Source organism: Rattus norvegicus, chromosome 3 (genome assembly GCF_021556685.1).
Source record: "Rattus norvegicus strain SHRSP/BbbUtx chromosome 3, alternate assembly SHRSP_T2T, whole genome shotgun sequence".
In the NCBI taxonomy this organism is placed as follows: Eukaryota; Metazoa; Chordata; class Mammalia; order Rodentia; family Muridae; genus Rattus; species Rattus norvegicus.
In genome coordinates this window covers 43548199-43563365 of record NC_141536.1, presented here as the reverse complement: position 1 = coordinate 43563365, position 15167 = coordinate 43548199, and the positions used below count along the sequence as shown (strand labels likewise).

At 44.6% G+C, this 15167-nt stretch overlaps 1 protein-coding gene and 1 long non-coding RNA gene across 9 annotated transcripts in view; one reads left to right on the top strand and one right to left on the bottom strand.

The window, feature by feature from the left end:
* Positions 1 to 886: 886 nt before the first annotated feature.
* LOC108350580 (uncharacterized) lies at positions 887 to 9131 on the bottom strand. 3 transcript variants are annotated; one of them, XR_015684345.1, is made up of 5 exons: positions 9019 to 9131; positions 4246 to 4384; positions 3563 to 3715; positions 2607 to 2750; positions 887 to 1284 (listed from the first exon to the last, which is right to left on the bottom strand). It is a non-coding gene; the product is annotated as an uncharacterized LOC108350580 (long non-coding RNA). The 3 variants fall into 3 exon arrangements; XR_015684346.1 differs by lacking the exon at positions 3563 to 3715; XR_015684347.1 differs by lacking the exon at positions 9019 to 9131 and having other exon boundaries at positions 3313 to 3715.
* Positions 9132 to 9406: 275 nt separating this feature from the next.
* Positions 9407 to 15167, top strand: part of Wdsub1 (WD repeat, sterile alpha motif and U-box domain containing 1) — a 30498-nt gene continuing 24737 nt past the window's right edge. For 3 of the 6 annotated variants that reach the window (XM_087653081.1, XM_087653079.1, XM_087653083.1), the window contains exons 1-3: positions 9407 to 9595; positions 12146 to 12566; positions 13521 to 13705. In XM_087653081.1, coding sequence (XP_087509207.1) covers positions 12169 to 12566; positions 13521 to 13705 — 583 coding nt within the window. In that variant the 5' untranslated portion in view covers positions 9407 to 9595; positions 12146 to 12168. Of the gene's footprint in view, positions 9607 to 12145; positions 12567 to 13520; positions 13706 to 15167 lie in introns of all 6 variants that reach the window. The other 3 variants (XM_087653080.1, XM_087653082.1, NM_001014179.1) reach the window with 2 other exon arrangements.

The following is a 15167-nucleotide window of genomic DNA, read 5'->3' as shown; positions in this document are numbered from 1 at the left end:
TTCCTACTTAAGTTACTCATGACCCACATAAATGTGACATCATATTAAGTCGTTCATGGTAATCTGATGGGGTATATAGGAAAGAGGAAAGGATCCTTCTGTCCATATGTAATGAATTGGAATGGAATCATGTATATAGATGGTGACAAAGCCTTTCTAGTTTATATCGTAAGAGTGGCAGTTTGTCATAGAAGCATGTAGGAGATTGTGTCCCTGTTGAAGGCTTTGAGGCAGGAGAGTCTGTCTTGCTAGAGATGAGGTTATCTTTGTTTTGCCCAAGCATGGGTTCATTCAATGATATTCACTCACATTTTGAAAGTATGCTTACTCTGTCTAGTGACCTAAATGTTAACCACATCAAAAACGTTCAGAGTATTGTTCTAGTCAAATATTTGGAGCACCATTAGGTTGACAGGTGAAATTAATCTATATCAAGCCCACAAATTTCTTGAAGAATCTGACCCAGTTTTGTGAAGATTAAATGTTAAATAAGCATTGGGCTCCCTCTCAATAAGTACATGGAATTCTGCATTAATAAGAACTTACATGGGCTGGAGAGATGGCTCGGTGGTTAAGAGCACTGACTGCTCTTCCAGAGGTCCTGAGTTCAATTCCCAGCAACCACATGGTGGCTCACAACCATCTGTAATGGGATCTGATGCCCTCTTCCGGTGTGTCTGAAGACATTGTACTCATATATAATAAATAATAGATAAATCTTTAAAAAAAAGAATTTACATGATTCCTTACGCACTTACCTATTGTATTTTTTAAAATATATTTCTCCTCTTCCCATGTCTAACCCCCCTTTCAAACTGATAGCCTCCTCTTTACCCATCCTTGTTACATATCCATATTAACGAATGACATAAAAGAACCTGTCAGATACACTTAGTGTTGCATTTATGTATATATTTTTATGCCTGACCAATCAGGTGACTCATCCCTAGGGAAGAATAATTTCCACTCTCCCCACAGATGTTAATCACTTGTAGTTCTTCATGACATTTCTCCTATCTATAGTGGGATGTCAACTGTTGAAACTGTCTGGGTCTTGTTTACTCAGCCATGCTGTTGAGATTTCCTGGGCCTAGTTCCCCTGGTAGAGCTGGAAGGCACATTCTCACAGCAGACTTCTTGGTCCTCTGGGCCTTATAATGTTTCTGTCCATTCTTACATGATGTTCCTTAAGCCCAGAGTACCGGAGTGTGTTTCTTCAGTTTGGCTGGGCCCCCCACGGTCAGTTCTCTGCCTTTTCATTAGTTGTGGCTCTTTAATGGTCTCCTATTGCCAAAAAAAAAAAAAAAGCTTCTTTGATGAGGCATAAGAGCTGCACCCTTTATGCTCAGCCAGAGCATACAATACCCTGGCCAGGGGTTGGATATATGGGCAACTGGATGAGGTCCTGATGTCTGTTACTTTAACCCATTCACCTTTTTCTTTTTTTTCTTTTTTTTTTTTTTTTTCCTGAGCTGGGGACCCATTCACCTTTTTAAGTAGTTTGTTACACTGCGATAAATTATAATGATAAAGTTTCTCTGAGACAAATTCCTGTGAGAGAATCCCCAAGTTGTTGGATGTGTACATCCACAACCTTCCCTGGGCAGTGAGCACTCCAGTGTATGTACCTCCCAGCCACAGGAGAGGACGTCAGTCTGGTCTTCGCACTGCTGCTTAATACTCAGGTAATTCTCACTGATACACTATCACAGAATTTTGAACTTTGGAATGAGGCTGTCCTTCTGATCGCCCCAGCAGCTCTGATACTGGTTTGTTCTCTTGCAGGTTATGTCCCATAGAGTAAGCAGATTTCATTGTAGAACTATGGAAGCTGCTTCTGATGGCTGTTTTCAGCCAGTTCTAGTAACCGTGAGTTCTGACTAGGTGAGGAGGCCGGCATTGCCAAGAACATGTGCACAGGATCATGGTGAGGACTGAGAAGTGATAGGTCTAAGAGTTATAAGTTACGGTGATAAGGTGACAGCTGACTGAATCGAGTTAGGACCTCCTCTGAGAGTCCTATAAGTATTTTAGTATTTACAGCTAGTATTTAAACCTAGGGGGAACTGGTGACAGAACAGATAGCTACTGCCCTTTTTGTGATGCTGTTGACCACGGAGGCTGTTCTCGCTGGATGCCTAGCAAGGAAAGCATGCAGGGTGAGTAAGGACTCCAGGTGTGGACCTCTGGTGTCCACACCTACGCATACAGCAGAGCACACGTGTGTACAAACAGCATCTCTCAGACACGATCAATTAATTTTCCTGATTATTTCAAATATCTCAATTCCTTTTTTTCACCAAAATGTTGCAAAAACTATGTGAGTCTTGATAGCATTGTGGGGTGACCTCCAGGCCTTGATAGCATTGTGGGGTGACCTCCAGGCCTTGATAGCATTGTGGGGTGGTCTCCAGGCCTTTATAGCATTGTGGGGTGACCTCCAGGTCTTGATAGCATTGTGGAGTGACCTCCAGGCCTTGATAGCATTGTGGGGTGGTCTCCAGATGGTGGGTTTGTAAGAGAGGAACACATTTTGGATTAAAAAAATCTAAAGAGAATGAAAGCAGACTTTGCTCCTTGTTTGTGAGATGAGAACTGGAACTAACCTTAGGTTTGGACTGTGAATGGTACAATTGGACCAAAGGAAATGTTTTCACCCGGCTACAAGCAGCATAAGACCCGTTTCTGAAGAGCAATGAAGAAAGCTGGCCTTCTGTTTACACAGGTTTCTACTTGAAGATGAGGATATTCTGAAGAGAAAACAGAAACGGCAGTGTTCACCCAAGCAGACAAATGTCAAATTTTTCTAAGGGTGCCAGGAATATGGGCACGCAGGCCTAAAGTCCCACCACTCAGTTGGCTGAGACAGGAGGATTGCAGGTTCAAGGCCAAATGCTTACATACTGAGAACCTTTAGAGCATATTTTCTTTGCAACTTTGTTCAGAGTTAGCACATCTGTTGAGGTTACACAGAGAATGTGTTAGCAGGTATGCGAATTGGGCTGGTGTTTTGTGTGTGCTTATTCACACCGTCAGTTAGCTCCAGGTGACTACTACCATTCTGGGCTTCGAAGCCTGAAGGAGAGGTGGCTGCTTAGCGAAACTGTATAGTCTCACCTTTCTTCTAGATGAATAATCTGGGAATTATTTTATCGGGGCTTAAAAGTCTATGAGAGTCATGGTTGCTACCTCATTAACAAAACCATAATGGAGCCTGTCAACTAGATCATAATGGGTGGGATTCTTTTCCAGTGACCAGGGGATCGTGCCCAGGTTTCCAATGTCATGATAACTGAGAAGAGAATGACTCACCTGAAAGACGATCTCTGTACCCAAGTCAACATCAAGAGTGTATGATGAAACTGAGGAGGGTTTTACCCAGATGCTGACAAGGGCAGGTGAGCCGGCTCGTGGCCGTGAGATAGCCAAGTCTTTCTTAAACTGGGCACCCGCTCTTGCACAAAACACACATTTAACAGGCTATTCTGCTCTTCAGACTGCTGTTTGGTTCCACAGAGCTGTTACTGAGAAACCGGAATCCTTCAGCTTTCTTGATGATTACCTTTTGTGATGCTGCCTCATTAAAATCCTTTCAGGTCATCTGAGTGCAGTCATGCCTCTTTCCAGAGTCTAACGTGTGGCATGTGGTCATGGACAAGCTCTTAGTATTTGCAGACGTCCTTTCGCGTTTGTAGGATTTAATTCTTAGCGGTTTCTGTGGGCGTGAGTGAAGACACACATGCTAGCGGGCCTGCTGCCTCTGTCTTACACTGTTCAAGGGGGTGTGCCAGACATAGTTTTAGACCCATCTTTAATAGAATCTTGGCCTACCAGGTCTTCCCATTGAGGAGGTGCTCAGCCTTTGAGTACACCCTGAGATCAATGTCAAGACTGGGGTTCTACATCTTTCAGTTCAGCTTCATTGAGACAAACATTTGGCTTTCAAAAACATTTGCTTAGAAAGGTTTGAATATTATTTATTGTTGTTGTTATTATGATTGTCTCACTTTTTATTGACCTATTCATCTCAGTCACTGAATTAACTCAGAGGCTCTTATTAGAACCCTCTACTATAGTCATGAGCCTCTTCAACATGTCCCTGGGAGCAGATTAACTCTATTCAAATACTGTTTGAGTAAGACAGGATCTCACTCAGTTACCTAAGATGCCCTGCTAGAACTCCCAGCAGTCCTCCTGACTCAGCCTCCCCAGTGCTGGGATTGTAGCTGTGAAGCCCCCTCATACCTGGTTTAGCTTTCACTTGTATAGATCGCTTGGACATTGTTTCATGAATTCTGCAGTCATACTGCTTTTGGCGCTTAGAAGTATTTCCAGGATAGCCTGATCTACAGAGAGTTCCAGAACAGCCCAAGCAACACAGATCCTGTCTCCGAAAAGAAAAAAGAAGGGGTGGGGGTGAGGGGCTGGAGAGGTGGCTCAGCTGTTAAAGTTTAGGCTCGTGACAAAAACAAAAAAATAAAAACAAACATAAAAACTTATTTGATGGGAAAAATAATGCCATTTTGACAGATTTGAAGATTTGATGTTATAATGATAAGTCCTTAATTTTGTCTATATATTTCACATAATCCCCATCAAAACGTAGACGGCATTTTTACAGAAACTGGTAAACCGTTCTCCCAATTCACAGTGAAGTGTAAGAGACAAAGGGGCAGAGTCTTGAGAGGAAAACACTCTCAGGAAAGTCGGAGGGCAACACCGTAATTCTGAGATGGGATTTTGAAAATGGAGTGGGGATCACTTAATGGGTAAACAAAGGGCACGACAGATAGGTCGGGCTTTCAGAACTGGTACTTCAGAACTAAGGACGGCCACCACCAAGACAGCAGCAACTGTCAGCACAGCCATTTTGGAGAGCAGTTTAAAAATTCTTCACAATGTGAAGCTTCCACTTAATGTCTGACCCAGACACAGTGCTCCTAGGTGTGTAGTCAAGAGATTTAAAAAGATTACCACTCAAAAGCTTGTGTTCATATCAGCACAATTGTGAAGCAAGTCAAATGCTACCAGAAAGAAAGGAATACATACTGTACTATGCAAGAGCATTGAAGAACACTATTCTGACTGAAAACCCAGTCATAAAAGCCGCATTACATGAGTCTCTGTGTGTAATGACAAGGATAGACTATGCTATAAAAAGAGCAAATGGATCTGTGCGTTTGACTAGAGATTACTGCTGAGGGATTACTTAGTAACTTCTAGGGAATTGGATTGTAACGACGGTTGTGCAACTGTGACTATATTAAAAACAAATTTTATATGGCTAAGTTTATGGTGAATTGCAGGTATTTAAATGATATGATCAGTTACAAATAGTAGGAAGTCAGCTGGGTGGTGGTGCGCACCTTTAATTCCAGCACTTGGAAGGCAGAGGCAGGCTAAGTCTCTGAGTTTAAGGCCAGCCTGGTCTACAGAGTAAGTTCCAGGCCAGCCAGGGCTACTTGGCTACAGAGAAACCCTGTCTCAAAACAGGTTAGTTAATCAATTAGTTAATTAGTTAAAAAATTTAGGAAGTCACGGGAAAGACGGGTCCTATCAGAGATGACCCACACACACAAAAAAAAGTCGTTTGGTGCCTATCCTATATTGTATAAATAGGAAGCTCTCATCTATGCGAGTGGTCACAGCCATCACAGGGCAAGACTCCACCAAGCGACATGTGTCAGAAAAACAAGCATTGCACGGTTTTCTTTGGGCAGGAGAGTGGGATTCAGTGCGTTCCTTTGGAGCCTTAGATTGGTGGGTTGAGTCTTTTAATGTCTCCCTGAATTCTGCATAACAGGAAGACGTTTATATTCTTGTTCTGGACATGTGAATGTTGATTATACGATTTTTTTGTTGCTGGAATGTTTTAATTGTATTCTTTAATGTCCTCGTAGAGCCTCTCGTGAACGAATGTGTTTGTAATAGATTAGAGTAGGCCTAAGGCTAGAAAGTGATTAGCTCCAGTTCAAATGGATCTGGAGTTGACTTGATTGATAACACTGTTTTGAAATACTTCTGAATTTTGTGGGTCAAAAAAAAAAATCACTGCTGATCTGTTAATTAAGAACGACCCATAAGTGTGTAGTCCTGCAGTGACTTGATGTGTGTATGTGGTGGGAGTGGGAGGAGTTTGACACCCAGAGTGGGACTTCCCCTTCTCAGTGGGGAATGGGGGAAGGATGTGCAAGAGGGTGAACTGGGAGGAGAGGAAGGGCTAGTAGTGGGTTGTAAAGGGAATAAGTAAATAAATTTAATAATAATAATAATAATAATAATAATAGAATGGCTCATAAATAGGAAAGAAGAGGGGATTTAAGGGTTAAAGAGGGAGCATGGGATGGGGAAGAAGAGGGCATAGGAGAGTGGGTTAACCAAAACTAAAGATATATGACAAGCCTTTGAGAAACTCACTAATCACTAAGCTAATTTCAAGTAGAGCTTTTAAAAGGAGTTCAGACAGAGACCACATCGATGGTTAATGCTGCTACTAGAATACATGGCTGTAGGAAGAAATTGTAATGTCAGGCTTGGCACCCCTCTCTATGAGTCACTGCCTAGGGAGACCGCAGAGTCCCCAAAGACAATCCCCAGGGTGATTGTCAAGTTCTTAAACTTTAAGTCAATAACTTTGAGGTTAAAGTTTCAATTGGCTGAATGAGAATGACCCCCATGGGCTCATGTATTCGAATGTTTGGGGGAGTATTGGGGCGTGTGGCTTCGCTGGAGTGGGGTCTGACTTTGAGGATTCGAAAGCCTTGTGCCATTTGAGTTAGCTCTCTCTGCCTCCTGTTTGTGACTTAAGATGTGAGCTCTTAGCTGTTTCTGCCACCAAACCCTTTCTCCACCATCATGGACTCTAGCCATCTGAAACCAGAAGCCCAATTAAATACTTCATTTCCAAATTGCCTTAGTCGTGGTGTTTTGTCACAGCAATAAAGTCACCAAGACAACAAATTTCTCTAAGTAACATACAAGAGTGAAGACTGATGAAAAGCTAACCATTGGCTACTGCGCCTGAAGCTGTGTGAGCAAGCTCTCCAGCACTTTGGGACATACAAGAAACAATCTGCTATGAGCAAGGGCCCATCCCATGGCTCACCCCGTAAGGGTGTTACCGGGAGGTGGTGGGTTTTCTCCTGGGTCCTGACTCTTTACTAGAACTCAGCCTGGATGGACAGATGGGGCCTTCCTTCCTCTCCATGTTATCTGGACTTCCTTGGAGTTAGGTGAGTAACCCCAGCACTGTCTTGCCTTTCACAGCCCCAATGGAAATCATTTTTCTCCATGTGGAAAGGTTTAATGAGAGAAGAAGAGTAGAAGAGGAGAGGAGTAAATGGCCGGCCATGAGCACATGGAGGAATGGGGGTAGGGGAATGGGGAGAGAAGGGACAAAGGGGAAGAGGGCAAGAGGGCAAGAGCTAGAGCAGGAATGATACTTGAGGGGGTCCTTGCATCCACTCAGGTCAAGGGGAAGCACTTGCTATTTTTTTTTTTAATTTGGAATATACCTCCAGAGTCCAAGTGTTAAAAGCTTGGTCTCAAACCCCTGTCACTTTCAGGAGGTGGTGGCAGTGAGAGGTCTTCAGATTGTAGAGGGCACACCCTTGACAAAGGTGGTAGGATGCAGCCCTTTTCTGTCTCTTTTTCACTTTCTGTTCATGAAGCTGGGATTTTGCTTTGTCATGCACTGCCACCTGTCCTTTGGAACTTTCTGGAGGTGAGCTATTACTAGAGCATGGAGACCGTGTGGTTGAAGTCAATGGAGGGTTCATTGGTGGAGGCAATATCCACATTGATGATGATGAAGCCAATGTAGAGACCAGAAGCCAATAAACTAAATTTGCTCCCTTCCCCCGACTTTTACCATCTGGTCTCAAGGACTCAGGTGGTGCTACAGAGAACATATCTGTCTATCTGTGAGAGGAGCAGAGAACCTAACTCTATAACCTTTTCTTTATAAATTATTCCTATTTGACATGATATTTTAGGAAGTCTTTCATATCACAAGGTTTTAGGCAAGAGACCAGCTACTAGAGAGGGTTTGCTTCTCCCAAACTATCTGTCCCTTGGGGGTGAACGTTATGCAAGCAACTGGCCTTTGTCTAATTGCTTTGATAAGACACACAGCAAGAGCAACTTAGAGAAGGTGCAGTTCATTTCGGCTCACAGTTCCAGAGGATAAAGAGCACTGTGACAGGGAACATGGGCAGCACGGCTTGGGGTGACTGGTCGGTCACATTGCATCCAAGTCAAGAAACAGATGAACACTGCAGCACCTTTTCATTCAGCACAAGACACCAGGTCGGAGGTACAAGAGGTACTGCCCACAATTAGGGTGGGCCTTTCCACTTCCGTTGACCTAATCAAGAAAATCCCTCACATCCACGTCCAGAGGTTTGTTTCCACGGTGATTCTAGATCCGGACACATTGACAACATTAACCATCACATAGGTATCTTTCATAGATTCCACTAAAGATGAACACAGGCAACCAAACTGATGGAGATGTGCTGCCTCCCTGCAAGGGATCTCAAAGGAATGAAGGCAAGACAGACGTTCACAGAAGCTGGGATCACATGGTCTGGACTCTCTCTTGGAAAAGGCTGCAGAACCCTGGAAGCCTAGCATGTTTACTACATATAGCTGGACACATAGACAGGGTTACAGTTCAATACACAGTTGAATTAAGATGTCAGGGTTTATAGTATGAACAGAGAGACAGGCTTAGCTAATCACTAGGAGCAGTTTCAGTAGGGGAGCAGTCTTCAGGCTGTAAATATCCAGGAAGACAAAGCTACACTGTCAGCATTAGAATTTGAGACAGGAGGGATGGCTTTTCCACTCCCATGGATCTAAGGTAATGGGCTCCTTGATATGGCTATGTCCATATCAAACAAAATACACATTCACCAGGGCTTCACTCATTCCAGAGATAGAAAAAGATAACATTCAAGCTTGGCAAGAAGGTGGAGAGACAGGCACCACACTTCACATGTCACACAGAACACAAACCATGCCTCTCTGAAGAGCCACTGGGTACTTGGTATGTAGCATACGTCTGAAAAATCTTTAGGCTCATACACCCAGTAGTTCCATTTCTATTTAGCTCCAGCTGAAGTTCAGACCTGTGGATAGAGGTACATACAAAGGAGCTTAATCTAACATTTTTTCTGTGAGCAAAAATGTTGAACTACCATTCGGCAACAGGGAAATGTTTAAAAAATTACGATATAGTTTCATGGGGACCATTAAGCAAAACAAAAACAAACAAACAACTTCCAGGTAAACTATCACAGCCAAAGCCTGTAGGGAACCATTCTGGGGCTGCCGCTGATGCGCATGCGCGGGCGCGGGGTGGGACCTTGCCCGGCTCACCCTGAGCCACAGCCACGCCTACCTCAGTTCTCTAACACGTGATCCAGTGAGCCAGACTCTGCCCAGTGAGCTGCCCAGCCCGGGGCCGAGCCCGGGGTAGTCGTGCAGCCTTCGTGACCTCAGAACCCGGCGGTTCCCGCGCCGGGCAAGCGTGACCTCGACCGCGGGGAACCGTAAGGGGAGGAGCCGCCCGGAGGCGGGACTGTCAGTCCGGGTGCGAGGGAAGTGAGTGTGGGCTGTGCGCCAGGTGGCGTTGGGGCGGGGGCGGTGGCAGGACCCGGCCACCGAGCGGGCTGTGGTCACGCACATATCACTGGTCTGACGGCTCGCCAGGCCTCCTGCTCACCGAGAGCCGGGAGCAGGTTCAGAAAGTCTCTCGCTGCATTTGCACTCTGGGGATTTGGACTGGCTCCAGAAAGCTCGGTTTGAGCTTGTTTTCCGAGAACCTGCTGGAGTGTTCCTGTTTGTTTTGTTTTATTTTGTTTTGTTTTGTTTTGTTGAAAGGCCCATCAAAATGGGCGTGGAGGGAAGGCTGCTGAACTTTGGAAAGACGAAGAAGAGAACATTTATTTGTTTATTTGCAGAGATTTCCGTAAAGTAGATGAAGACGGGAGAGTATGCATTTTACAAGTCGAGGTCACGTCTGTTTCTTAGAGATGGTTTCAGCCACTATTACTGGTTTGTTGGTTTTCTGAGACTAGTTAAGTAGGATTTATCTTCTTGTTTAGCTGAGGGTGATCTTGAACTCCTGATCCTCTTTCTACCTCTGCCCCCCTAGTGTTGGTGTTACAGGCTCATGCCAGATGCCCGGCACTATTTTTTAATTATTAAGTTTTTCCACTGATAGATTTTTTTTTGTTTTGGAAGTTTTTTACTTTCTAAATCATTTCATGCTAGATTTTATATGTAATATTTAAAGGCAAACTCAACTATATTTGGAAATATATTCAACGGAACTTTATTTGCGCACATTAGGTACCCAGCGCCGCCTTACGTGCTGTGGTTGTGGAGATAAGCAATGTGGACTAGGTGCCTACTTCTTTGTGGTCACTGGCAGTGGGAATGCACACTAGTGCTGCCCTTGTAGGAATCAGTATGAAGGATTCTCAAAAGACTAACACATGACTAGCTGTACCATTTCTTATACAGCAAAGGTCTAAGCCCTACTGCAGAGATACACACACATCTGTGGGTGATACTGCTGCATACCATGAGGAGTGGAACTGTTCTAAATGGCTGTCGTCAGATGGATTTTAAAGATTGTTACATATACACAATAGAATCTTACTTTGCCATAAAGAAACATGAAATCATGGTCTTTGTAGAAAAATGGAACGAGAAATGTCCCTGTTAAGTGAAATAAGCCAGGCTCACACAAATGCTGGGCTTCTGTTGTATAGATCCTTTTTTTTTTTTTTCTTTTTTTTCGGAGCTGGGGACCCAACCCAAGGTGTTGCGCTTGCTAGGCAAGCGCTCTACCACTGAGCTAAATCCCCAACCCCTGTTGTATAGATCCTGAACTGCTGTTTATTGTTAAATTTGTTCATTGACAGTTTTAAACACGTACATAATGTGTTCCCGCTACCCTCGTCCTTTACCCTTTCTTGGCTCCCCACCCCCACCCTCTGGTAACATCCTTCCCCCTTTCCCTACAAAGCGCTTTCCCACCTCTCATGTCTTTTTGTGTCATGACCTCCTGAGAGTTTTACCTTGTTGCCGTAGACTGAGAAGGATTCATTTGAGCCATGGATACCCAAACACAATGAATGTCCTCCTCTCCCAGAATCTCCCATTGGCCAGTAGTTCAGAAGTAAGAAGTACTCATGAACCATCCATCCCCTGGCTGCTCTTCCAGAGGCCCTGGGTTTGATTCCCAGCACCCACATGACAGTTCACAGATGCCTGTAACTCCACTTCCAGGGCCTTCTTTGGGTCTCTACAGATCCTGCATGCATGAAGTATAAATATGCATACAGGCAAAACACTCATACGACACACACACACATGTATATTATATTTATATTGCACATTACGTGAAGGCAGAGGGGTGTTATTTTCAGAGGGAAGAGGTCCAGAGATCAGTGGAGAAATTTAAAAAGGCAAGCTGGATGAAAATGTCTTGGTGAAACCTGTAATTATTACAAACCAGGTCTAAAAATTACCTCAGAATAAACACCAGGAACCCCGAAGACTTGTAAAATGAAATCAATAAATATTGCCGAAATTCACAAAAAGGGACCAGGCTATATGTTTTTATGAGCTATCGAGAGGAAGCTGGATTTTAGGTTTTTAAATTCCGTTTCTGGATTGCGTATGGTCTGGCCAATTCTGTTCTGTTAGCATTTTGGATTCCTCACCTCAAATCTTGTGTGTCTTTGTGCAGACCATGACAAGGCAGCTTTCAATACACCTGCCCTTTGAAGGAGACTTTGGGGCTTTTCCCCCATCAATAAGTCATATCACAAAGCAAATAGCCTTGGCTGTTTTGTGGAGGGAGCAGCTGACACAGCTAAAAGTCGTAACGTTTTTGAGTTGACTTTACCTCAGGTCTGAGGTAAAGCTGGTTGTTAGGCTCCAAAGGTGAAGCAAGTTCTCTTGGGTTTGTTTTTATTTCATCATTGCCTCTTAATTATCCCAGGTAATAAATCGTCCTTAAAAAACGAGAATGTAAGTACTTTTTGTGGGGTAGATTCTTTTACACAGCCTTGAATTTCCCCGATTCCTAGAACGGCACGTTAACTGTGACTGGTTTAAAAACTCGCAGGCTGTTTACCTTGCGTGAGGAACATGGTGAAGCTGATTCACACACTGGCGGATCACGGTGATGACGTCAGCTGCTGCGCCTTCTCATCCACGCTCCTGGCCACCTGCTCCTTGGACAAGACCATCCGCCTGTACTCCCTAAGTGACTTTGCTGAACTGCCGCACTCCCCGTTGAAGTTTCACACGTATGCCGTCCACTGCTGCAGCTTCTCGCCGTCAGGACACGTTTTGGCGTCGTGCTCGACAGACGGTACTACGGTACTGTGGAGCGCGCACAGCGGACACACCCTGACGGTGTTGGAGCAGCCGGGTGGAAGCCCCGTGCGCGTTTGCTGCTTTTCGCCGGACTCCACCTACCTGGCATCAGGGGCTGCCGATGGGTCTGTTGTTTTGTGGAACGCACATTCATACAAATTATATAGGTACGGCGGCTTAAACCCTGCCTGGCTCGAACGCCATTAAAATTAAACTTTATTTTTTTCACTGTGGTAAAATAGACATAGTTGACCTATTTAGGTGAAATTATTAAGTACTTCTGGAATCCGAAACCTTTAGGTTAACGGTTGAAATCATCTCATGGTCTCCCTGCTTGGTGTCTGCAGAGCGGGTGTGCCAGCTGGCCAAGGACGGTTGCCCTTTGTAGTCTCAGAGCTAAAGAAAGCGATGCTTTCAAGCCATGTCCAGGGGTTAACCTAGCTTAACCAGCCAGCTTAGAAAGAGTGTGATATGTCCTCCCTTTTAGAAACGGATGCCTAGCTAAGGAGGGTTTTCCACGAGTGAGGTGTGATTTCCACCCTGGAGCAGTTGCCTTCCTTAACAGCACTCTTAATTGCTGAGTCCTTAGCCGTTTGTTTTCTTACCTGAGGAACAGCGTTGCCAGGACAGCCCTTTCGAACCGTCTTCCCAGGAGAGCTGCTGTCGTGCACATGTTTTTTCCATAATGAATTTGTTTGAGGATGAGGCACAGGGTCTTGCTATTGTCTGATTTGAATGCAGAAATCGAATGCGTTCTTTATTCTAATAGCATGTCTTTTTGGTAAGAAATCATTCTGTATATTTTAAATGAGGCCTTTGTTAGGCTTGGTCGTTTTTTGCCTTTTTAAGCTTTGGGGTTTTAATGTGCTCATATTGACTCGCTATGAAAGTTTAAAGATACAAGAGTGTAGGGAGGTCTCCTGGGATCTAGGCTCATAGGTATCAGCTGACGTGTTTAAGACCTCGCTGTACTCTAAAGGGTGTGTCAGCGTGTAGCATCTGATGCTTTATTTGTAGGCACCGGTCACTCCTGGTTCTGTCACGGCCGGTTGTCATTTCTAAAGGGACTGTAATAGAAGGTCCAAGCCTCTGAACCCCGGTCCTGCTCTGTTCTGTTTCAGGTGTGGTAGTGTCAAGGACAGCTCATTGGTGGCCTGTGCGTTTTCTCCTGACGGAGGCCTCCTTGTCACTGGCTCCTCGGGAGGGGACTTGACAGTGTGGGATGACAGAATGAGGTGTCTGCACAGCGAGAAGGCACACGACCTCGGGATCACCTGCTGCAGCTTTTCCTCACAGCCTCTCTCTGGTTGGTCTGCTCACTCTTCTAAGCACCGGACCCCTGTCTGTAATTCCTGTGACTTGGTCCTTTGAGTTCCCACTTCATCATTAGTCCTGAGGGCCTCTCCGTTCTATTTCAGAATCATCCTTCCCTCTCTTATCCTTTCAGATCAAAATGAACGGTGAAGAACTCTTACATGAAAAAAATGTACCTTTTAAAAAGTCCGTACGGGATGGTTCAGCTCCTCACAATAGGTTTGGTTGCATAGTCTTAACTGTTGCTTTTACTGTCTTTTTTAAAAATCGAAATTGTGGTAGGAATAGGAAATTTGCAGATTCAGAAAGGGGTGGGGAACTAAAGTTGCTAATCAGCTTGCTATGCGGCCCAGAAGGAGGCATGCATTTGGGTCTCCAGCACCACCCAGCAATCCAGCAGTGGCCTGTGTGCCCCCACTATCTCAGCACTGGGGAGGCAGACTGGGGTGCCCTGGGGCCTGCACAGGAGCTAGCCAGGTCGGCAGGGCTCAGATTGGGACTGGCAGAGCTTTTCTCACAGTCTGTGGGAAGCAGTTGAGGAAGCCACCTAATACTGACCTCTGGCTCCCATGTGCATATGCACACACGATCATGTACATACAACAAATTGGAAATAGAAGTGACATTTTGACTTTACTAATGTAATCTTCCAAAAACTAAGGTGTTTGGTAACACAACTGATTTTTTTTTCTTCAACACGAGACAAGAATTCCTGATTAAAGTAAACTCTAGGTTTTAAATTGAGACATTGGATAGGGCAGTTACCCTTGTTCTCTTTCATTGCCCATGTTAGAGGAGAGTTTCTGCCTCCACCCTCTCTAGTTTTACCATCAGATGAGAGGTGTCTGTGGCAACAAAGGAGTGAATTACTTACCACAGTGGATGTGGTTGAATGACAATAGGTACAAATTAAGAAAACACTTTCCCTTGTAGGAAGCCTTTGAAATCTGGTCTGTGTATCATAGGGTTCAGTACCCACATGTGGCTCTCAGTGATGCTAGAGGCAGCCTTGGCACAGCAAGAAGACAGAGTGGCTTCCACATTCCCCTTACTCCAGAGCCCTCAGTGATTTAAGTACAGGGAAGGTTCAATTTCAAATCCCAGGGCACACATATAAGTACCTGTCCAGCATGTCGCACCTAACCCTAATTGAAGTGTAAAAGCCTAGTCCTGGCTTTATACGTTCTCTTACCACACAGATTCCTCTGCTCCTTGCATTGGTTTGCTTTTCAAACAATGTCCCTTATAACCTACCCGGTTGTAATTCTGGTTAAATGTTAGCTGTCTCTGGCAGCAGCTGGCCCTTCAGCACAGATGTCGCCCATACCCCATAACCTCTTACGGCTACCCCTATATGTTGGGCCCTTTCACCCAGTGGACACTAGAGCTTGGCCGTCAAAATTGCTTGATAGATAGAATCTTTTCTGTTTTAACCTTTTAACATTTTATTTATG